General features: G+C 36.6%; 1 protein-coding gene across 1 annotated transcript; it reads left to right on the top strand.

The window, feature by feature from the left end:
* The first annotated feature begins 23,788 nt into the window (after positions 1-23,788).
* LOC145055123 (secreted RxLR effector protein 161-like) lies at positions 23,789-24,470 on the top strand. The gene is made up of 2 exons (XM_079003417.1): positions 23,789-23,991; positions 24,074-24,470. The coding sequence occupies exons 1-2, from the start codon at positions 23,789-23,791 to the stop codon at positions 24,468-24,470; spliced, it is 600 nt and encodes a 199-aa protein (XP_078859543.1).
* Positions 24,471-24,700: the final 230 nt, after the last annotated feature.

The following is a 24,700-nucleotide window of genomic DNA, read 5'->3' as shown; positions in this document are numbered from 1 at the left end:
CGCCCTCAAAATTTGGCGGCATTACCTCTACGGGGTTCGATGTACCATTTACACGGACCACAAGAGTTTGAGGTACCTTATGGATCACCCGAATCTGAACATGAGGCAACGTCGGTGGTTGGACGTGGTGAAGGATTATGATTACAAGATCCTTTATCACCCGGGGAAGGCCAACGTGGTGGCCGATGCGCTTAGCCGTAAGGTGGCACCGATCAGGGATGTGTGTATGAGGATGACGTAGAGCAGATTCGGGAAGCTTAACAGGAGGCTATGAAGGAGGAACATCGGAAGAGAGAGCGAATAGTAGGTCAAATCACCTCCTTCGATTATGATAGCCGAGGATTATTGACACTACACCGTAGGGTGTGGGTACCGTACCTCGGAGGCATGCGCCAGATCTTGATGGAGGAGGCGCACAAATCCCGATTTTCTATTCATCCAGGGGCGACGAAGATGTATAGGGATCTTCGTCTAGACTATTGGTGGCCCTGCATGAAGCGGGATGTGGCTTGGTACGTCGAGCGATTTTTGACCTGCAGGAAGGTCAAGGTCGAGCATCAGAGACCGCACGGCAAGATGCAGCCGTTGGATATTCCGTTGTGGAAATGGGAAGACATTACGATGGATTTTATCACAAAGCTTCCCCGGAGTGCGCGAGGAGTAGATTCGATTTGGGTCATCGTGGATCGATTGACCAAGAGCGCCCATTTTATTCCGATCCAGGATAGTATCTCGGCCGGAAAGTTGGCCGATATCTATATCAGGGAGGTAGTGGTGCGGCACGGGGTGCCAGTGTCAGTGATATTAGACCGAGATGTGCAGTTCACTTCCAGGTTTTGGAATAAGTTTTATGATGAGTTGGGCACTCATCTGCATTTTAGCACCACCTTTCACCCGCAGACGGTTGGTCAGAGCGAGCGGACCATCCAGACTTTGGAGGATATGTTGCGGGCATGCGTGCTAGATTTCGGTGGTAGCTGAGATACCTATCTTCCCTTGGCTGAGTTCTTGTACAACAGCAGCTACCACGCGAGTATCGACTACCCTCCATTCGATATGTTGTACGGACGGAGGTATAGGACCCCGATATGTTGGGGTGAAGTTGGCCAGAGGGTCATGGGGAACACAGAGGTGGTGCTTAAGACGACCGAGAGAATCCAGCAGGTTCGAAGCAGGATTTAGTCTGCACAGAGTCGGTAGAAAAGTTACGCCGACAAGCGCTGATCAGACCTGGAGTTCCAGGTCGGGGATATGGTTCTCCTGAAGGTGTCGCCTTGGAAGGGCGTCATTCGATTCAGGAAGCGGGGCAATTTGGGCCCGAGATACATTGGTCCGTTTAGGGTTGTAGCCCGGGTGGGCAAGGTGGCATATATGCTGGATCTGCCAGCCGAGCGTAGTCAGATCCACAGCACCTACCATGTCTCCCAACTGCGGAAGTGCCTAGTGGATGATTCAGCGGTGGTGCCATTAGAGGATATACAGTTTGATGACAGCCTGAATTACATTGAGCGCCCAGTCGCAATCCTCGACTGAAAGTCGAAAGATCTGAGGAACAAGATGGTGGAATTAGTGAAGGTGCAATGGCAGCAACGAAAGGGTTCAGAGTGGACTTGGGAGCCAGTGGAAGAAATGATGGAGCATTACCCCGAGCTGTTTCAAGATCGAGCAGCAGACTTCGAGGACGAAGTCTAAAATAAGTGGGGGAGATTTGTAGCACCTGGTTCCTGGTATATAAAATTTATCAAAATATTTTACATTTTTAGCCTTGGACTCGGCGATTTGTAGGCCCGACAAGCCGAGTAGAGTCGGGGTATGGAAGACGTTTAAGTTGGCAACTCGGCGAGTCCATATTTTGGACTCGGCGAGTCCCCTCTGTCTGGTGAAACCCTAATTCCAAGGGTTTGCACCCTATTTAAACCAACCTTATGCGCCCCAAGCTCGCCCCCTTCACCCTCAGAGCCCTCTATATCGTTCTAACATCGTTCCTTGTGAGATTGAAGTGCTTGGTGTGATTTCTTGAAGACTTTGAGAGAGAAAGGAGAGTAGATCAAGAAGAGAGGAAGGAGGCCAAACATCGTCGTGTTATTTCAGAGATTTCCTTGAGGTATAACTCAGTTTCCCTTTGTTTTCATGCTTATACTCCCTTAGAGCTCCATTAAAATCCTTTTTGAGCCATTTCCAAGCTTGGGTATGAAGTAGGGTCTATGACAAGCTGATTAACCTTTAGATCTAGGCATGATTGATCTCCAGGAGCTCGGATCCACTGCCTTTATGAAGCCATATTGCATGAAAGCCCTAGATCTACTCTTTTAGCGCAACTTGAGCCCTAAAACCTTCATTGGTGTTAATTTACACGTAAAGTTGGAAACTTTACGTGTTAATCAAGCCCTAAGAACTCATATCTACGTAAGGAATGAGCTGGATCCAAGCAAATCGAGTATATAGTAGTTGCATGTGGTAGACTCGGCGAGTCGTTCATCGGACTCGGCGAGTCGAGTCACGAGTCCCCGAGTTTTCCCCTTTTTCTGCTTACTGAGTGGAGTCATGAGTCATGGGGGGTGACTCAGTGAGTCGGAAGCCAGAATCACTCATGGAGGAACTCGGTGTAACGCCCGTAGATCCGGGCTAGTCAATTTAGAGATAATAGGGGTCGAAAATATCTTTTTGACAAAAGATTATTAGAATAAATAATCTTAACCAAGTTGTAGAATATGTCTCAAGGGTTCCGTACATATAAAGAGCGCCGAAATCCGAGTTATAACGAAGAAGTTATGACCCATCGAAGTTTAGCGATGGAACCAACACGGCACCATGAAGACATAAATAGTGAATTTATGATAGAACGACTTTTAGCCTTAGTAATCTGAATGAAAGTCGTATAATATGTTAACCTGAGAACGTCCATAAAAAGAACGCCCAAATCTGACTTCGTATGAGGAAGTTATGATTTTTCGGCTTAGCGGTGTACAGCCCAAAGTTCGAGTATTAGATCGAGCGGTTTTTACCCGACACAACCTAAACGAGAATCGAAGATCTCATTATTAGTAGCATAACGATAAAAAGACAGACAAAAATGGACATCGGATGAAGAAGTTATGAGATTTTAACGGACCAATCCTGTCCCGGCCTGTTAAAAATATAACTTTAAAAATAAATTCAAAATTAGCCGACAGAGTCTAAACGAAAGTTGTAGGGTACGTTCCCGCCTACGCGTGGATATAAAGAACGTCAAAAACGGAGTTCGTATGAACGAGTTATAAAATATAATAGCATATTTACGTATTAAAATAAAGTATAAATCATATATACGTACACATATATATACATATGTATATATCATTAGAAAGGTATCGACGATGCAGTCATTATAAGACTAATGTTGAGTTCTTTCGACATTAGTTTAGTGCAAATATTGTTAAATCTATTTAAAATAGTATTATAAAGGGGTGTTTAGTTGTTTATATAACTATAAGGTCATTAAGTAATTATGGAGGGTAGTTTTTGTAAATTCAATTACTATAAATAAGAGGCTTGGGCTCTCATATTTCTTGCACCATTCTCTTGATTCAAGAGTCTTTCTCTCCTTATCCCCCGAGCATTTCGGTCCCTCGTGATTCGACTTCTCTTTCTGTAGTTTTAGTATAGTAAGGTGAGCACTGCAGCGCTGCACGAATCTTTCTTAGAAAGATTCAGCGACGAAGTTCTGCCCCTACAAAGCCCGACTCCTATCTAAAGTCCCCTTGTAAATAAGTTATGCTTACCTTATTTTAAATATAGTTTATATTTAAAATTAGTATTGTTATTATAAATTTATAATAAATATTTGAGCTATTATTATGACTTATATAAGTGTCGTTATAATATCTTTTTAACTACTCGTGGTACGGGGAATCTGGTTTAAAGGGTCGCATATGGTTGTTGGATTTCTGAAGTGTTATATGCCAAAATGGTCCTGCCCTCCGGTGTTTTATGTATGGCCCCTGTCTGTACATAGTGGTTGGAAAGTATTGTTTAAACGCTTATATAATAATAATAATAATAATAATAATAATAATAATAATAATAATAATAATAAGACTAATAATTAGTCGCGGTAAATATTAGACTAAAATCTAGTGGTAATAATACTAGGTTTCATCGAAGGAAATTATTTTAAAGTAAACGAAGCGCTGTCCGAGTACCGAGTCACCACCTTCTCAGGTGAGTGCATAGTCCCTTTCATCTTACACATAGATATGAAGTATTTTAATATAAATTACGTGTTGTGTGTGCATATTGTCTGAATACTTGCTGTCTATGCTGGGTGAAAGATTTTTATACATGTTTTAAATGATTTAAACTATATATGTATTTTATATCTACAAAATGTGTTGGGTAAAACATGGGTAGATGAAATAGTTTTTTTGTGATAACACGATGGGAGACATCAATGTTGTTAGTGATCCAGTCATCTAGTGGAGTATAGATGATGACCATGGGCGATACTAGACGGTCCGGTGGAACGCTAGTAAGCTCGTAACCTGTAGGTGTTTTTGAACTAGGTGCTCATTAGGTATTTTGAACTGAGTGTGTTCACTATGTATCTTTGAACTGAGTGTGTTCATTAGGTATTTTGAACTAAGTGTGTTCACTAGTTACTTTTGAACTAAGTGTTTACCAGATGTTTTGGACTACATGTTCACCAGTTGTAATCTATAAGCTTTGGTAACGATGGACTTCGTGCCGATTCCTTAGGATAATCCTTAGGAATGAATGAACGAGAAATAGTTGATTCTTTGGGTAGAACCTTAAGAGTAAAGAAGATAATGGGGATGGGTAATTGGGTTTAAATGCTTGATTGTTTAAATATAATAATTATTTTATTGTGGGTTGAAAACCCTATGTACTCACCAGGTTTCCCAACCTGACCCACTCAGTTTATTTATATCACAGGTGTTGATATGAAGTCACATTACATAGAGAGATTAAAGAGATGTAGATCACTAGTGTAAATAAATGTAAGTTCTGTTTATGCTTATGTTTCTGTATTGACAATGACATCCCAAAAGTTTTAAAATGAATAAAATACGTTTCTTCGAAAATGTTTTAATAACGTATTTATCGTGTTTTTCTGGGAATAAATTCCGGAAAAATTTTATGAAAAGAAGTACTCTGACTTTTATAAAGCATAAACAAAATCGGTCTTTTCTGGCCGCGAAAATGGGGATGTCACAGTTCGTATCAGAGCATTAGTTTAAGTGAACTAGGAATTTGTAGGAAATTTCTAGACTTAAACTTAGAATGCTAAGCGATGATTGTGAGATGAGTGTCTGCTATAACTTAGACACGAGCAATAGTTTATTTTTGGAAAGATGCCTAAAATGTTTTATGTGCTTAATGATTTATGGTATAGCTTTAAATATGCCTTATATGTTATTATTTGTTCGGATCTATGGTCTGTTGCCGACCGGATCTGGAAACCTTATGTGTTCAGGATTTTTAGCGTATGATTACGATATTAGAACTAGCATGTAACGTTTCAGAGTAATAAGGAGATTTATACGTCTATCGAAAATAAGATCTTTCCTGTCTTAAATTCTCGTCTCGGTACACCGAACATCTGCTTGGGTGTACAAAACAAGAGGAAGATGACAACCTGAGCCTAAGAATGTGATGGGTCATGCATCGTTCGTTGCGCCTGTACCCGAACCTATCACAATGGCAGAAGTTCAGGAAGTGATGTGAACTATGATAGACTAAGAAAATAGAGGAAATGAGATGGCTTAGGATACTGAATGATACCTATCGGAAAATATCATAAGAAAGGTATCTTGCATTTAGAATACGTCTGATAAAATAGCAGTACGTCTATAGAAGTAGGGTACATCTGAATGTACACATTTGATTGGTGGGATGATAGAATGATTGATGTAATTCATAAAGTTTTCCTATCATCTAGAATGTCCATCACCAACCGAGTTGAAGCAGAATTGATGATTGAAGATATGTATGGAAGAAGTCCTAGTAAAGTCTAGGGAAATTTTTATGATTATTTGGACACACTCGTATGTGTTAAATTGTTTTGTGATTTTAGGACTTGGGGACTGCGAGACAATACTTGGGACGAGTATGAGTAGGAAAGGTAGTAGATGCATATACTATCGGAAGCACAGGGCTCACGCTTGGATCAGGGAAAGTCACAAGGTTACCAAGAAGCGAATAATTGAGTCCGTTTTATTCAAGCATGTCATTACCATCGTTTCGGTAATGACTAAGAAGATGATTGTTATTCTGACCCTAGTGGTCATATCAATTTGAGTCCGACTACGATGAGTATGTTACGTGGTTCAGAGAATCAAGTTCGAGGTAGCATCTGACTGAAGACGGAAGATTGAAATAAAAAGCGATCAGTAGAGGTATCACGAAAAGTTGCTTGTAGCTAGAAATGCTACCTTTTAAGATGTGGTTAGAACATGAAGGAAGGTATAGTCTGTTGTGGAATTTGACTCTAAAAGACCTAAGTCCAAGCGATGCATCATACGATGAGAGGTCATTAGAACATGACCCATCAGTCTATTATGATAATCGAAGGAAGAAAATTATCTCAAGTTTGTTAAAAAAAAAAAGAAGTCTCCAATAAAGATCGAGATCACAACATAAAGATCATAATTGGAAGTCTAACATGAGATAGAGAGTGGGTCCAAGATCGGACACCGCCTGCAGTCAGGAAGTCTTAGAGTTAGATACTTATTCGAAGCAACATCAAAGTTACGGTTATTACTTAGGATGAAGAGATAACGTATGGAGTCATCATGTGAGTCATGTTTCGTTGATGATTGCGTGACGTAATCATCCTAAGGGGGAGATAAATGTAACGCCCGTAGATCCGGACTAGTCAATTTAGAGATAATAGGAGTCAAAAATGTCTTTTCGACAAAAGATTATTAGAATAAATAATCTTAAACAAGTTGTAGAATATGTCTCAAGGGTTCCGTACATATAAAGAGCGTCGAAATCCGAGTTATAACGAAGAAGTTATGACCCGTCGAAGTTTAGCGATGGAACCGACACGGCACCGTGAAGACATAAATAGTGAATTTATGATAGAAAGACTTTTAGCCTTAGTAATCTAAATGAAAGTCATATAATATGTTAACCTGATAACGTCCATAAAAAGAACGCCCAAATCTGACTTCGTATGAGGAAGTTATGATTTTTCGGCTTAGCGGTGTACAGCCCAAGTTCGAGTATTAGATCGAGCGGTTTTTAGCCGACACAACCTAAACGAGAATCGAAGATCTCATTATTAGTAGCATAACGATAGAAAGACAGACAAAAATGGACATCGGATGAAGAAGTTATGAGATTTTAACGGACCAATCCTGTCCCGGCCTGTTAAAAATATAACTTTAAAAATAAATTCAAAATTAGCCGACGGAGTCTAAACGAAAGTTGTAGGGTACGTTACCGCCTACGCGTGGATATAAAGAACGTCAAAAACAGAGTTCGTATGAACGAGTTATAAAATATAATAGCATATTTACGTATTAAAATAAAGTATAAATCATATATACGTACACATATATATACATATGTATATATCATTAGAAAGGTATCGACAATGCGGTCATTATAAGACTAATTTTGAGTTCTTTCGACATTAGTTTAGTGCAAATATTGTTAAATTTATTTAAAATAGTATTATAAAAGGGTGTTTAGTTGTTTATATAACTATAAGGTCATTAAGTAATTATGGAGGGTAGTTTTTGTAAATTCAATTACTATAAATAAGAGGCTTGGGCTCTCATATTTCTTGCACCATTCTCTTGATTCAAGAGTCTTTCTCTCCTTATCCCCCGAGCATTTCGGTCCCTCGTGATTCGACTTCTCTTTCTGTAGTTTTAGTATAGTAAGGTGAGCACTGAAGCGCTGCATGAATCTTTCTTAGAAAGATTCAGCGACGAAGTTCTGCCCCTACAAAGCCCGACTCCTAGCTAAAGTCCCCTTGTAAGTAAGTTATGGTTACCCTATTTTAAATATAGTTTATATATAAAATTAGTATTGTTATTATAAATTTATAATAAATATTTGAGCTATTATTATGACTTATATAAGTGTCGTTATAATATATTTTTAACTACTCGTGGTACGGGGAATCTGGTTTAAAAGGCCGCATATGGTTGTTGGATTTCAGAAGTGCTATATGTCAAAATGGTCCTGCCCTCCGGTGTTTTATGTATGGCCCCTGTCTGTACATAGTGGTTGGAAAGTATTGTTTAAACGCTTATATAATAATAATAATAATAATAATAAGACTAATAATTAGTCACGGTAAATATTAGACTAAAATCTAGTGGTAATAATACTAGGTTTCGTCGAAGGAAATTATTTTAAAGTAAACGAAGCGTTGTCCGAGTACCGAGTCACCACCTTCTCAGGTGAGTGCATAGTCCCTTTCATCTTACACATAGATATGAAGTATTTTAATATAAATTACGTGTTGTGTGTGCATATTGTCTGAATACTTGTTGTCTATGCTGGGTGAAAGATTTTTATACATGTTTTAAATGATTTAAACTATATATGTATTTTATATCTACAAAATGTGTTGGGTAAAACATGGGTAGATGAAATAGTTTTTTTGTGATAACACGATGGGAGACATCAATGTTGTTAGTGATCCAGTCATCTAGTGGAGTATAGATGATGACCATGGGCGATACTAGACGGTCCGGTGGAACGCTAGTAAGCTCGTAACCTGTAGGTGTTTTTGAACTAGGTGCTCATTAGGTATTTTGAACTGAGTGTGTTCACTATGTATCTTTGAACTGAGTGTGTTCATTAGGTATTTTGAACTAAGTGTGTTCACTAGTTACTTTTGAACTAAGTGTTTACCAGATGTTTTGGACTACATGTTCACCAGTTGTAATCTATAAGCTTTGGTAACGATGGACTTCGTGCCGATTCCTTAGGATAATCCTTAGGAATGAATGAACGAGAAATAGTTGATTCTTTGGGTAGAACCTTAAGAGTAAAGAAGATAATGGGGATGGGTAATTGGGTTTAAATGCTTGATTGTTTAAACATAATAATTATATTATTGTGGGTTGAAAACCCTATGTACTTACCAGGTTTCCCAACCCGACCCACTCAGTTTATTTATATCACAGGTGTTGATATGAAGTCACATTACATAGAGAGATTAAAGAGATGTAGATCACTAGTGTAAATAAATGTAAGTTCTGTTTATGCTTATGTTTCTGTATTGACAATGACATCCCAAATGTTTTAAAATGAATAAAATACGTTTCTTCGAAAATGTTTTAATAACGTATTTATCGTGTTTTTATGGGAACAAATTCCGCAACAATTTTATGAAAAGAAGTACTTTGACTTTTATAAAGCATAAACAAAATCGATCTTTTCTGGCCGTGAAAATAAGGATGTCACACTCGGCGAGTCAACGCCCTGACTCGGCGAGTCCAAGGCAATCTTCTTGCCTCAAGAACAGACTCGGCGAGTTATTCATACAACTCGGCGAGTCTCAGCATAGAATGTTCTTCAGGTGAAGATGAACTCGACGAGTTGTTCATACAACTCGGTGAGTAGGATAAAGGACTATTGGCCATCGGTTTAGAAGGAATACTCGTCGAGTCAATGCCTAACTCGACGAGTAGAGACATGATTATGGTCAATCGAATTGATAGGGACTCGGCGAGTTGGCAAGCCAACTCGGCGAGTCGGGTCAACTGGAAGTTGACTTTGACTTTGACTTTGACTTTTGGCTTGGTTATGGGTGTATGGTCATTTTACCCTGAGGTCGGTTAACAGTATTTGACTGAGTGTTTCGTGGGAATTATAGCCGGAGGATTTCCAGGGCAGCAGCGGCAAAAGACCGTCAGTTCCCACGCAGATCAGCAGCTACTTTTAGGTGAGTTACCTTCCGGTAGCGGTGGTTCTACGGCCACAATATCGGCCCACCAGTAGGAGTTGTATGTTAGATGATTGTCTCTATGATATTCATCTAGGTTTGTTACTACCTGTGATATGTTTATGTGCTAGTATGATATGATGCTATGTGCTAGTGACAGTAGAGGGAAGATAGTCCCCATATTATCGGTCGATAGGGCCGAAGGGGCGGTCATGCCCAGCCATGCTAGATAGATTATGTGATGTATGTGTTATGTGGTAGTAGTAGGGGTGAAATAGTCCCCAGCACCTGGTCGAGAGGACCGAAGGGGAGACCAGCACCCAGATATGCTAGTCAGTATCCGGTCGAGAGGACCGAAGGGGAGGCCAGCTCCCAGATATGCTAGACAGTATCCGGTCGAGAGGACCGAAGAGGTAGGTCGGGCACCCAGATATGCCTGACAATATATGTATGTTATGTAATTGTATGGTATGTGGTATGATGGAGGAACTCACTAAACTTCGTGCTTACAGTTTTCAGTTTTGTTTTCAGGTACCTCTTCTTCGAAGGGGAAGGAGTTGGCGCAGTAGCGGCACATCACATACATGCTTGTATTCCGCACTCTGAGATCTTCTTTGGGATTTGTACTCTGACATTATTATGTTTTATAAAATGGGTTTCCAGACACGCGATATCTTTTATGAAATGATATGATCGGTGGATATTATAATTCTAATGTTTTGCTAAGTATATGTTTTAAAAATGAAATTTTTTGCTCGTATTTTTGGGACGTTGCAAGCTTTGTATTTAACACATCATTGAAGTTGTTTGCCCATATATCATAGGAGATTCCAAAACTGATTTTCTTAAATTGTAATTATTTTTTAACTTTAAGTAATGAATGATCTAGTTTAGAAATGTGATATTTAAAATGAAGGACATGATGAATCCTTACAAAGAGAAGAGAAGTTTTGAGACTTGTTGGCGATGCTTTCTTTAAAGAGCCAAAAGTCCAAGAGATAATTTGCTAAGCAACGAAGGTGTTGAACCTCAAGGGAGGCATCAAAAGTCAACCGATTTGTAGATGGAGAAATCCTTATAACCCTGCAAAAAAGTTACAGATATGTAAAAATATGACCAAATTGTCTTTTAATTTCTCAATCTACAAATTCGTTGTCTTTTGATGCCCCTTTTGTTGTTCAACCAGGTAAAAATCTACCAATCAGAATGATATAAAGGTCCAAAAGCATATGTTTGTTAACTGACAATGCTCAAACAATAGTCCTATCAAAGTAGAATTGATGTCCTCAATTAACCACATAAAGATAATATATGCCCTTAACCTAAGTTAATTGAATTGTGGACTTCAATTGTAGAAAGCAGGAAGTATTAACCACATATAACGTGCATTCAACCTTCAGACTACCATATATAAACAAAATTGAATCAATACCTTGCAACTCACTACCATATGTCTAAATCCATCCTTAAATGCATACATAAATTGCACCTGTCACCCAACAATAATTAAATTATTCAGCAGCAACGAAACTAATAAAAAATGGTCATCACCTTACGAAAAATTAATCACTGATCTAGTCGAAAAATTCAAACACAAATCAAAATCAAAATTTCAACCAACAAACAAAAAGATAAATAGTTTGACCGTATCCAAATATCCAATTTCCTTGAATGCAATTTCACATAGATTAGGGAACTTACCCAAATTGGTCGGAATTAAGTGTGACCAAATTGGCCTCATAAAGCTTCTGTTAGCAACCCAGATTAGGAAAACAAAACCAAAGGTTAAACATCAATCAAAGAATATTAATAACAAACTTTAATAGATTAAGAAAACAAAACCAAAGGTTAAACATCAATCAAAGAATATTAATAACAAACTTTAGTAGTTGGGATAATAAACTCAATAAATTCGTCATACCAAAGTCCATCGTCGTCTTACAAAGTTTGAAAAGAAATCACGTGAATTTTCCAAATTGAAAATCATGAAAATGAAAATGACATCATTGTGAAAAACCTAAGTCGACAAACCATCGAAATAGAAATTATTAGGGCTGAAACGTTCCTGAATCAGGTCGTCGGCTACTCATCATTCTCCGGTGGTGGCGTCATCTAAGAGACGATGCAAGAAGGAGGCGAAAGGAAACAGCCGGCTAAGTTTTTAATGGTGATTATCTGATTCGAAACCTCCAATTGGCAGAATTGGACATGATGGTAAGGATGGCGAGATATTCCAACTGGTTGATGCTTCTGGATACAAATAGGTCAAGTATTGTTTCTAACCCCTCCCACTTGTCTTTCCGATAGAAGATGGAGGTGGTTATACCTGGATTTGCAGAACAACGACATGAAGAATCATCCCCTTGATAGTTGACCCTAAATCGATCGACGATGGAGGAGTGAGCGCTGGTTTGGAGGAGCGTATAGGATCGATGGAAGGAAATGGAAGGTTGTTTGGTAGAAGAAGGGTAGACCGACTAAGGAAGAGATCGATGATTGTACAGGGTTTGCGGGTCGGTGGTGTGTTGGAGCAATACTATTGGAGAAGGAAATCGGTGGGTTAAGAGAGAAGGTCAAGTGGCTTATAGACAGAAAGGCTGATGAGCTGCAGAGGAGAGGCGGAGGGATATATGTTGTTAGTAAGAGGTGGGACGGAGAACAACATGTATACCGATCCAAAACGAATATATATATATATATATATATATATATATATATATATATATATATATATATATATATATATATATATATATATATAATATTTAGTCCAATAGGAACAATATGATGTTCATACTATTAATATAAGTATATAATTCTAAAAATCAATAAAATATAAAACTAAAAGAGGATAAAAACATTGACATTTTATTTATTTTATACATATTTAACAGAAGACATAAAGATTAGTAATATCAAATTTCAAAGCTAAAACCAAACTTACATAAAAATATATCTCATAAGTCTTCAAACTGTAATTTTCATTATAATTTACTCGTATCATTATCAATCTTCTTATATTAAAATTGACGAATATGCACCCTATTAAATAAGTTGGTGGTACATAGTTTTCATTTTAGGTCTTGAAGCATCACGTGACATGGGCATAAGGAACTTGACCAAGGAGTGTCATATTCTTAAGGTACAAAAAAGGAGTTGTAATCCACCATCCAAAGTGATTGGAATTTTAGTTGGGTCCCATTTCTTTTAATTATTTTGGTTATAACTTGGTGTTTAATTAGACCGACATTTTAGTTTCCTTTATATATATATATATATATATATATATATATATATATATATATATATATATATATATATATATATATATATATATATATATATGTGTGTGTGTGTGTGTGTGTGAATCACAAGTATTGTGTGAACGTGTGATCAAATTCTGATCATTAGAATAAAATAATGAAATAATATGATTTTAAGGTACATATTATTTATTTGGACCAACATGTATTGTATAATTGCATTTAATTAGTTATAGGGGCATAATCGTAAGAATGGTTAATAAATATATATAGAATTTACGTATTATAATCAAAAAGACTAACACTTCACCCATTTTTAGGCAAAGTAGACATATATGAAAATAATAAAATTTATGTTTAACTTTTCAAAAGTTTTTTATATTTTCATCTCTTCGCAATACTCATATAACCAATTCTTACAGAATACCAATGTAGCAGTATTCAATAAATTGTTAAAGAATAAAGTGTTTTTGAACAATTATTATTCCAAATACAACATAAAAATCTAAAAGATATTCCAATATGTAAAATTATTTATTGAATTCTTAAAAAATGTATTGTTATATAATTGTTATTATTAGAACGCAACATATTTATTAAGTTAAAACTATAATTCTTAACGAATATTATAATCAACTAGTTACATAAACCAATATTCTTAAAAGATTCTCTAAACATTTTTTTACATAAATCTATATACATATAGGATTGTGTATCCGCTTGTTCAAGTTGAATTTGTATATTTATAGTTGTTGTTGTGGTGGTGCTACTTGTAAGACAACTGCAATTACAACAAATATCATTAGTATCAGATAAAACTAAGTAAAAAAATCCATTTTTACAACCGTAATTCTTTTAGAATAATTTACATGATATTCATATTAATTACCATAAAATTTCAATTATAACAACTTTCTGTTGTGTGATGTGAAAAGATTGCATATACATTCTTTAAAAAATTATCATCTTATTCATAAAACAAAATAAAGAAAAAAACATTCTTGGTGAATATATAGACAAAAAAAACATATACATTCTTGTAGAATATATGATTTCAAATCCTATTCTTTCATAAATTTAACAATGAAATAGTTAGTATCTGACTAATCCGTAAAGAATAAGTCATGTTTACAAAATTAAGAACAAATGAACTGAAGAACTCACCGATATTGCTCAATAAAATCAATGCACATGAGTGAAATTGAGAAATTCGCCTATATAGTTCAATCCCCAAAAAAAAATTATATGATCAGAGACGTTAATTTTGAGATAGGAATAGGATCACAGTGAAGATGTAATTGTCAAATCTTTCACCTAAATACAAATTGGGTCTGCAATCATTAACCAAATTGACAACAGACATAAACTTAAAATAAATTCTCATAGTTTATGGGTTTGTTATATTAATTGTCTCCAATGGTAGGGCCTGTTGGACATACCAGTAGGACATATCAGGTAGAACATGGGAAATAGAATGAGGAAATTTACAAACTTCCAAAAAAATCTCTAAAGATTTACTGAACCTTGATTTCTCATGAAATTGGAATGAAAACACAAGGATGAAAGATCATTGTTTTTAGTTTTATAATCTAAAATATAAATTCAACCACATTATATTTTAGTATACAACTATGGACCTAAATACACAAATTAACAAGGATCTAAACTTTGATAATTATGCAAGTCATTAATCGAGATCTTCAAGTGATCATTCTATTCGATTTGCATCAAATAGGATCCCAGATCACACATACACTTAACCATATCTCTTAAGGACATACTCCAATGTTCCATCATTATGTCCAAAACAATAGATTAACTTTTAATTTGTTATAGAACAACATATATTAGGGTGACGAACCAAAATTAAACATCCGATTAACCAAAATTTCGATGCAGAAACTAGATTTTGTATATCTAAAATGATTTTTTGTTGCAAAGTGCCCTAGATTCTAGTAGAATAAACAAAAAATTTAGAATTTTTGAGGGTGCAATCGCACATTAAAGGCTGAACTAGAGTGCACTAAATTCCAAAAATCAGAAAGACAGAAAATCAGAGGTAGAGATAGCTCGTACCAAACTCCATTGGTTGTAGTCATTAAAGATAGTTGAAAGTGAGAAAGATATTACTGCTTAATTCTACGAACGGAGAAATGGTCGGAGTCTGATGACGATGGGGTGGGATAAAATGATGATTGCTAGTGGTATTAATTTATGATATGAAACTGATATGCAAATTTTATAGGATAATTAATTATTAATTTTACCATAAGCATTTAATGTTAAAATTCCTATTATACTGTTATCAAATTATTGGTCTAGAGGTAGTCATACACTCACACAATATTTGATGATTATATACGAACCTAACTCTCTCTGTAACGCCCGTAGATCTGGACTAGTCAGTTTAGAGATAATAGGGGTAGAAAACGACTTTTCGACAAATGATTATTTAGAATAAATAATATTAACCAAGTTGTAGAATATGTCTCAAGGGTTCCGTACATATAAAGAACGCCGAAATCTGAGTTATAACGAAGAAGTTATGGCCCGTCGAAGTTTTTCGGCAAAACCGGCACGGCACCGGGAGACGTAAATAGTGAATTTAAGATAGAGGACTTGTTAGCCGTAGTGATCTAAAAAAATTTGTAGAATACATTAAACCGAGAACATACAAAAAAAGAACGCCCAAATCTGATTTCGTATGAGGAAGTTATGATTTTTTCTAAGATTTGGCATAGCAGTGCACGACCCGAAACTCGAATTTTAGTTCGAGCGGTTTTTGGCTTACGCAACCTTAATGATAGATGAATATCTCATTAATAGGAACTCAACGGTAAAAAGATAGACAAAAACGGATTCCGTATGAAGGAGTTACGAATTCTTCGCGGTTATTTAGCAGTCTAATCTCCTCCTACTGTTAAATTTAAGATCAGTCGAGAATTAGCCGACAGAGTCTAAATGAAAGTTGTAGATCTTGTTTTTACCTACGCGTGGATATAAAGAACGTCGAAAAGGGAGTTTGTATGCGACAGTTATGAATTTTTGAAAATCGGCTGATTTCCACCCTGTGTGCGATGTCACGTGTCAGCACTAGGTTACGCCTGGCTGTAGCCAACCTGTCTCGTGACGTGAATATTAAAAATACACGACATGAACCTTCCTCCATCCCCTATAAATAAGTGTTGAGGCCTCCATTCATTCCTCACACCTCCCATAACTTCCCTCTCTCTCTAGAACTTCTCTCTAGCCCCTGAAACCCCCCGAAAAGCCTAGGGAACCTCCCTAGCACGAGGCGGAAGCCCCGGAGTGCTCAACGGATCCGAGAAGAAGATCCTTTCGGCTCGGCAACTCTGCTGCAGCGGCGCCCGGTTTTGAGAAAAACCCATTGTAAGTAAGCTACGCCTACCTTATCTTTAGTATAACTTATGTTTTAATATAGCAACGTTATTAGGAACTTATAATGAGTATTTGGGCTATTATTATGAGTTATATAAGAGTGTTTCTTAATGCTTATATAATAGTAATAATATCTAGACTATTAATTAGTCGCGGTTAACGTTAGACTAAACTCTAGTGGTAATGATAGTAGGTTTTGTCCGAGGGAAATTGTTTAAACAATAACGAAGTGTTGTCTGAGTACCGAGTCATCACCTTATCAGGTGAGTGCATAGTTACTTTCTTCTTACACATACATATGAAGTATTTTATATGAACTATGTGTTGTGTGTGAATATTATCTGTATAATTTCTATCTATGCTGAATGAACGGTTTTATACATGTTTTAAATGATTTAAACTATATATGTATTTTATATCTACAAAATGTGTTGGGTAAAACATGTGTAGATGAAATAGTTGTTGTGTGATAACACGATGAAAGACATCAATATTGACAGTGATCCAGTCATCTAGTGGAGTATAGATGACGGCCATGGACGATACCAGACAGTCCAGTGGAATGCTAGCATGCTCGTAACCTGTAGGTGTTTTTGAAATAGGTGCTCATTAGGTATTTTTGAACTGAGTGTGTTCACTAGGTATTTTTAACTGAGTGTGTTCACTAGGTATTTTTGAACTGAGTGTGTTCACTAGGTACTTTGAACTAAGTGTGTTCACTAGTTACTTTTGAACTAAGTGTTTACCAGATGTCTTGGACTATGTGCTCACCAGTTATAATCTATAAGCCTTGGTAACGATGGACTTCGTGTCGATTCCTTAGGATGATCCTTAGGAATAAATAAACAAGGAATAGTTGATTCTTAGGGTAGATCCTTAAGACTAAAGATGATAATGGGGATGGGTAATTGGGTTGATTGTTTGATTGTTTAAACATAATAATTATATTATTGTGGGTTGAAAACCCTATGTACTCACCAGGTTTCCCAACCTGACCCACTCAGTTTATTTATATCACAGGTGTTGATATGAAGTCACATTACACTGAGAGACTAAAGAAATGTAGATCACTAGTGTAAATAAATGTAAGTTCCGTTTATGCTTATGTTTCTGTATTGACGATGAAATCCCAAATGTTTTAAAATGAATAAAATACGTTTCTTCGAAAATGTTTTGATAACGTATTTATCGTGTTTTTCTGGGAACAAATTCCGCAACATTTTTATGAAAAGAAGTACTCTGATTTTTACAAAGCATAAACAAAATCGGTCTTTTCTGGCCGTGAAAAATGGGGATGTCACAGTTGGTATAAGAGCATTAGTTTAAGTGAACTTGGAATATGGATTTATTTCTAGACTTAAATTTTGAATGCTAAGCGATGATTGTGAGGTGTGAGCACTAGCTTATTTTAGGAATGATGCCTAAATTGCTTTTATGTGCTAAATGATTTGTTATACTTTATGCTATAGCTTGATCGGATCTATGGTCTATTGCCAACCGGATCTGGAAACCTTATGTGTTTAGGATTCTAAGCGTTTAACTACGATATTAGAACTAGCATATAAACGTTTCGGAGTGATAAGGATGATTTAAGACGTCAATCCTAAATTAAGATCTAGATTCACCTTATTCAGTGTATAGATCAAAATGGAAAGAACCCGTAGTGGAGCTGGGAATGCAAATGGGAATAGGAATCAACCCCCGGTGATTCAGCAAATACATGTTGTAGTAGAAGATGTACCCGAGCAAGTCACCATGGCTGGAGTACAAGCCATGATTTGGACTATGTTAGCTGAACAAAGGGAAGAAATGAGGCGGATGTTGAATAAGGACGAACCTACTATGCCCATTGAGCAACCCGAGATGATTCCCGAGCAATCGGAGGGAGGGAACTACAGCCGCCAAGTGAGTCAAGTGGGGACTCAAGGTGAACGAAGGGATGGCCCGGAGAGGAGAAACGACAAGGATGGGCGAATGTACAATAATTTCTTGGGTGCGAAACCACCAAGTCTCTCAGGAAGCCCAAAGCCTATTGAGATTATGGATTGGACCTCTGAGATGGAGATGGTGTTTGAGAGCTGCGAATGTAGCGAGAAACAGAAGACTGTCTTCGCTGTAAGACAACTGAAAACTAGAGTCTTGAGCTGGTGGAAGCTATTGGAAGATACGATGCCACGAGGAGAAGCCGTAAGGATGTCATGGGAAGAGTTCTTGGAACAGTTGAAAATGCAGTACTGCTCAGAGATAGATCTGATAGACCTCTGTATCGTTCCAATTTTATCGTATGTCCCCGAAGGGACAGATCTGATTGACCTAAACAATGAGTTTCAGAACCTGAAGAAAGGGAAGATGAGTGTTGATGAGTACGCCACCGCATTCACCGAGAGGATGAAGCTATTTCCCTACTTGGTTCCAACTGAACTCTCCAAGATTGATAGGTTTGCTAACGGATTACCTACTAACTTTGGCCCAATGGTCAAAATGGAAACTACCTTGAAAACAGTTGTTAGGGCAGCTAAGAACGTAGAGACCCATATAAGAGAGAAGGGTCTAGAAAAAGATAAGGCAGGAGAGAAGCGGAAGTTTGAAGGATCTTCAAGGTCCAACAAGGAGAGGAATTTCTCAAAGCCTAGAGGAGGAGGTAAAGCAAGATGGTGTGATAAATGCAAGAAGAAACACTTTGGAAAATACAGCGAAGAGGTGACATGTTTCAAGTGTGGAAAGTCTGGGCATTACGCCAATGAGTGTACATCCAACAAGAGGTTGTGTTATGAATTTAAAGAAGGGGGCATCTTTCAAAGAATTGACCAAATAAGAATGAAGCAGCAAGGCTAAACACGTCACCAAGGCCAAGGGCATTTCATATGATCCTCGACGAAGCAGAAAACCACGTGAGGAATCAAGGATGAAGACTTCATATCCGAAGATCAAGTTATGCAGTAGCCATAGTATCGTATGATGTAGCCTATTAGAGGCATAGTCTAGGGTGAACTTGAACACCTATGTAATAGTTTCAAGAAATAATAAAGCCTTCGTTTTGTTATCTGATGTGTTAAACTGTTATGTGATTTTCCTATATGGTGACTTGGAAAACTGCGAGACAATACTTGGGACGAGTATGAGTAGGTGTGAAAGGTAGTAGGTGCATATACTACCAGAAGCACAGGACTCATGCTTGGATCAGGGAAAGTCACAAGGTTACCGAGAAGCTAATAATTGATACCGTTTTATTCAAATATGTCGTTACCATTGTTTCGGTAAAGACTAAGAAGATGATTGTTATTCCGACCCTAATGGTCATATCGAATTGAGTCCGACTACAATAAGTATGTTACGTGGTTCAGAGAACCAAGTTCGATGTAGCACCCGACTTAAGCCGGAAGGATTAATCAAAGCGAACAGTAGAAGTATCGCGACGGTTTCTAGAAATGCTACCTTTTAAGACGTGATTAGAACATGAAGGAAGGTATATTTTGTCCTGGAATTTGACTCTAAAAGACATGAGTCCAAGCAATGCATCATACGATGAGAGGTCATTAGAACATGACCCATCGGTCTATTATGATAATCGAAGAAAGAAACTTATCTCAAGTTTGTTAAAGTAGGAGTCTCCAATAAAGGTCGAGATCGTGACATGAAGATCATGACTGAAAGTCTAACATGAGATAGAGAGCGGGTCCAAGATTGGGCACCGCCTGCAGTCAAGAAGTCTTAGAGTTAGATACTCGTTCGAAGAAACATCAAAGTTACGGTTATTACTTAGGATGAAGAGATAACGTATGGAGTCATCATGTGAGCCCTAATTCGTTGATGATTCCGGGACGTAATCATCTTAAGGGGGAGATAATTGTAACGCCCGTAGATCCGGGCTAGTCAATTTAGAGATAATAGGGGTAGAAAACGACTTTTCGACAAATTATTATTTAGAATAAATAATATTAACCAAGTGGTAGAATATGTCTCAAGGGTTCCGTACATATAAAGAACGACGAAATTTGAGTTATAATGAAGAAGTTATGGCCCGTCGAAGTTTTTCGGCAAAACCGGCACGACACCGGGAGACGTAAATAGTGAATTTAATATAGAGGAATTTTTAGCCTTAGTGATCTAAACAAAAGTTGTAGTATACATTAAACCGAGAACATACAAAAAAAGAACGCCCAAATCTGACTTCGTATGAGGAAGTTATGATTTTTTTCTAAGATTTGGCATAGCAGTGCACGGCTCGAAACTCGAATTTTAGTTTGAGCGGTTTTTGGCTTATGCAACCTTAATGAGAGATGAAGATCTCATTAATGGGAACTCAAAAAAGATAGAAGAAAACGGATTCCGTATGAAGGAGTTACGAATTCTTCGCGGTCATTTAGTAGTCTAATCCCCCCTACTGTTAAATTTAAGATCGGTCGAGAATTAGCCGACAGAATCTAAATGAAAGTTGTAGATCTTGTTTTTATCTACGCGTGGATATAAAGAACGTCGAAAACGGAGTTCATATGCAAAAGTTATGAATTTTTGAAAATCGGCTGATTTCTACCCTGTATGCGATGCTTAATAATGAAAGTTTGTGTAGTATCCTACCCATTCGGCTAACGACCCTCCACCGGTCAAGGGTGCGGTGGGTAAGAGTGTATACCTAATGGCGGTCATTTTACAAGCCGTTTCCTTAAACACCCCTTATGGACCAACTTCGTGAATGAGGCCTACTAACGGTAAGACTGGCTTTTAACTTATACATATATAATATATTAGACTTTTAATTTTATATAGTATAAGAGTGTATTTTAAACATTTAAAATACTTGGTGGTTTAATTTATTAATAAATTAGACTTTTATTTTATTTAAATTTAAACCATATGATTATGGATTTATTAATTTTCTCTTTTAATTAAACATTTAATTAATTTAATAAAATCCATAAAGGTGTAATTTGAACTATTCAAAAACATCAAGGTTCTAAACTTAAGATTCCAAAATTAAGTTCATTTAATTAAATATTAAGTTACAAAACCAAGATGTGCAATTTTTTTGAACATTTTCAAATTACTAGGCATTTTGGAATTTTAATGTTTCATAAATGAGACTTTTCAAGTTCTAAAACTTGAGGGCAAGTTTTGAAACTCTTCAAAATCTTTTCAATTCCATAACTTAGAATTTAAAGTTCCATAAATGAGACTTATCAAATTCCAAAACATGAGAGATAGTTTTGAAACCTTTCAATACTCTCTTGGATCAATTTTGACAACAATTAAATTAATCATATAATTAACTATATCATAAAATTGACTTAATCTAATTTCACATAGCAAGATGATTCAAATCAAATTCTACAAATAATTAACATTTCACAAAATCAAATAATTATCTTAAATTTGAAAACCATTATTCAATTTGGATGAGGATAATCATTACCTTATTAGAAAATCAAACAATTGCATCAATATGATCCAACTTGCCGAGTTCCCTTATGGGACTCGACGAGTCCAGCCGTCAGTGGCCAAAAATGTCATTTTTTTCAGCTTTGAAAATCAAACAATTGCATCAATATAACAGAAAACACCCTAGGCTCTGATACCACTGATGGGTTTTGAGCACTATAACATCCCTATGGTTCACATACAACCCCTAATGCTTTGGATCTAATTTTTCTCTAATTATACATGCAATTTCATTTTTCTAAAGCATGAAGCCTAACTAGCATACAAACTTGATATTTGAATCACAAAAACTAGTTAGATGATTACCTCTTGTTGTGGTTTGTAGAAGTTGGCTTTTCAAGAGCTTATCACCTTAAGTGTGATGCCTCAAATGTGTCACAAACACCATATGCAAATTGAGGATAATGAGAGAGAGGCTAGGAGGCACCAAGATCGGCTATGGTTCATCTTGGAACTCACATGTTTAATTTTAGGGCTTAAGGGGTTACATATATAGTGTAGAATTCCAAAGGTCATTTGAAAACCCTAATCCATACACTTAGGCTTTTGATCCAATAATTCATTTGGACTAACACTTCATGGACTCTCACATAAGCTTAGTCCATTACTAATCGATCATGGATCATTAGCCCAAACTATAAGTATTACTGATTCACATAATCAGTCCCCGTTAATTTAATTAGTCTCTTTTGATCGCTAAATTAATTCTTGATCAATACCAATTAAATAATATGATTTCTCAATTAATATATTATTGATGTAATATATTAATAAATCACAAATAACCTTTTTCTCAAATATCCATCCTATCAAATTGCTTCGGTGAAGGCAACCCAAAATGGATCATGCTACTATTGGGTCAAATTCATACCAATTATAGTTATGGGCTTAGACACCTAATCCAACATGAGGTACTTCATTTTCATCAATAATTTTGTATGTTCAATGTTTTTCTTTCGAAAATCAAACCGAAGACAGTCAAGGTTGCAATGGAAGATCCTGATTGGATTTTTTCTGTGCAATCTGAATTGGCTGAGTTCAAAAGAAATAAATCCAACATGAGGTACTTCATTTTCATCAATAATTTTGTATGTTCAATGTTTTTCTTTCGAAAATCGAACCGAAGACAGTCAAGGTTGCAATGGAAGATCCTGATTGGATTTTTTCTGTGCAATCTGAATTGGCTGAGTTCAAAAGAAATAAAGTTTGGAGTCTTGTTCTAAAACCTCAGGACATATCAGTTATTGGCTTAAAATGGATTTTCAAAAATAAAACTGATAAATAAGGTAACATAGTGCGAAATAAAGTTAGGCTAGTTGTTAAAGGGTATTCGCAACAAGATGGAATAGATTATGAATAAACCTTTGCCCCTGTCGCAAGACTCGAGGCTGTTCGAATCTTTTTACCCTATGAAACACACAAGGATTTTGTGGTTTATCAAATGGATGTTAAGTGTGCATTTCTCAATGGTCTTTTGGAAGAAACAATGTACGTTGAGCAACCACCAGGATTCGAAAGTACTCAATATTCTGAACATTGTTATGTTTTAGATAAGGTTGTTTATGGTCTTAAACAAGCACCAAGAGCATGGTATGCCACACTTACTAATTTCTTAAAATCATCGAAATTTAAACAAGTATATGTTGATCCCACTCTCTTTCGAAAGAAAGTTGGGAATCATCTCAGGCTTGTTCAAATTTATGTTGATGATATTATTTTTGGCTCTATTGATCCTAATTTGTCGAATGAGTTTGAAAATATGATGAAAAGCCAATTTAAGATGAGCATGATGGGGAAGATCAACAACTTTTTGGGGTTAAACATTTGTCAAAGCAGAGAAGGAATTCTTATCAATCACGAGAAGTATTCTCGCAATCTGCTTGAGAATTTTGGCATGATGAATAGTTTGCAATTAAGAGTACATATGGTTGTTGGCACACATCTTGGTCCTTCATTTGACAAGCCAGTTGTCGATGTCACACAGTACATAAGCATGATTGGTTCATTACTTTACTTAACTACAAGTAGACCTGATATTATGTTTTTTTTTGTGCAATTGTGCTAGGTGTCAGTCGAACCCTAGAGAACCCCATCTTACTGCTATCAATAATATCTTTCGCTATCTAAAAGGCACAGTTTTGTTGGGATTAAGGTATCCTTTGAAAACAGGGTTTTTCATACAAGTGTTTTCTGATGTGGATCTTGGAGGTTGTCAACTAGATCGAAAAAGCATGAATGGTGGATGTCAACTTTTGGATTGGAAGCTTTTCAGCTGGCAATCAAATAAACAAATGTGTGTTTCGATTTCCACAGCAGAAGCAGAATATGTTGCTGCTACAGCTTGTACTTCTCAAATCATTTGGATTCAAAGTCGATCGTGTGATTACGCAACCAACATGAAGAAAATTTTGTTGTATTGTGATTCACAAAGTGCTATTTGCATCTGCCATAATCCTATGTAACATTCGAAAACCAAACACATCGCACTTCGCTATCACTTTATCAAAAATCATGTTGAGGATGGCAACATTGAAGTTCATTTTGTAAAGACAACAGATCAACTTGCATATATCTTTACTAAACCTTTAGATGAAAAGACTTTTCTAAGGATTTTGTCATGCTTAGGCATGATTGATGTTAATGCAGTTCCAAATGGGACTTCGTTACAAAATGCACTGTATCGACATATCGT

The sequence above is a fragment of the Lactuca serriola genome, chromosome 1 (genome assembly GCF_051521515.1).
Source record: "Lactuca serriola cultivar US96UC23 chromosome 1, Lser_US96UC23_V15, whole genome shotgun sequence".
NCBI lineage: Eukaryota > Viridiplantae > Streptophyta > Magnoliopsida > Asterales > Asteraceae > Lactuca > Lactuca serriola.
Note: the sequence above shows the minus strand (reverse complement) of the source record. Positions and strands in the feature narration are given on the sequence as shown.

Excerpts from the sequence above, each read along its gene's own strand:
- LOC145055123 (XM_079003417.1), top strand. The coding sequence starts at position 23,789 with ATGAGCATGATGGGGAAGATCAACAACTTTTTGGGGTTAAACATTTGT. Across the intron at positions 23,992-24,073 it reads CCAGTTGTCGATGTCACACA|GTGTCAGTCGAACCCTAGAG; the intron begins GTACATAAGCAT and ends CAATTGTGCTAG.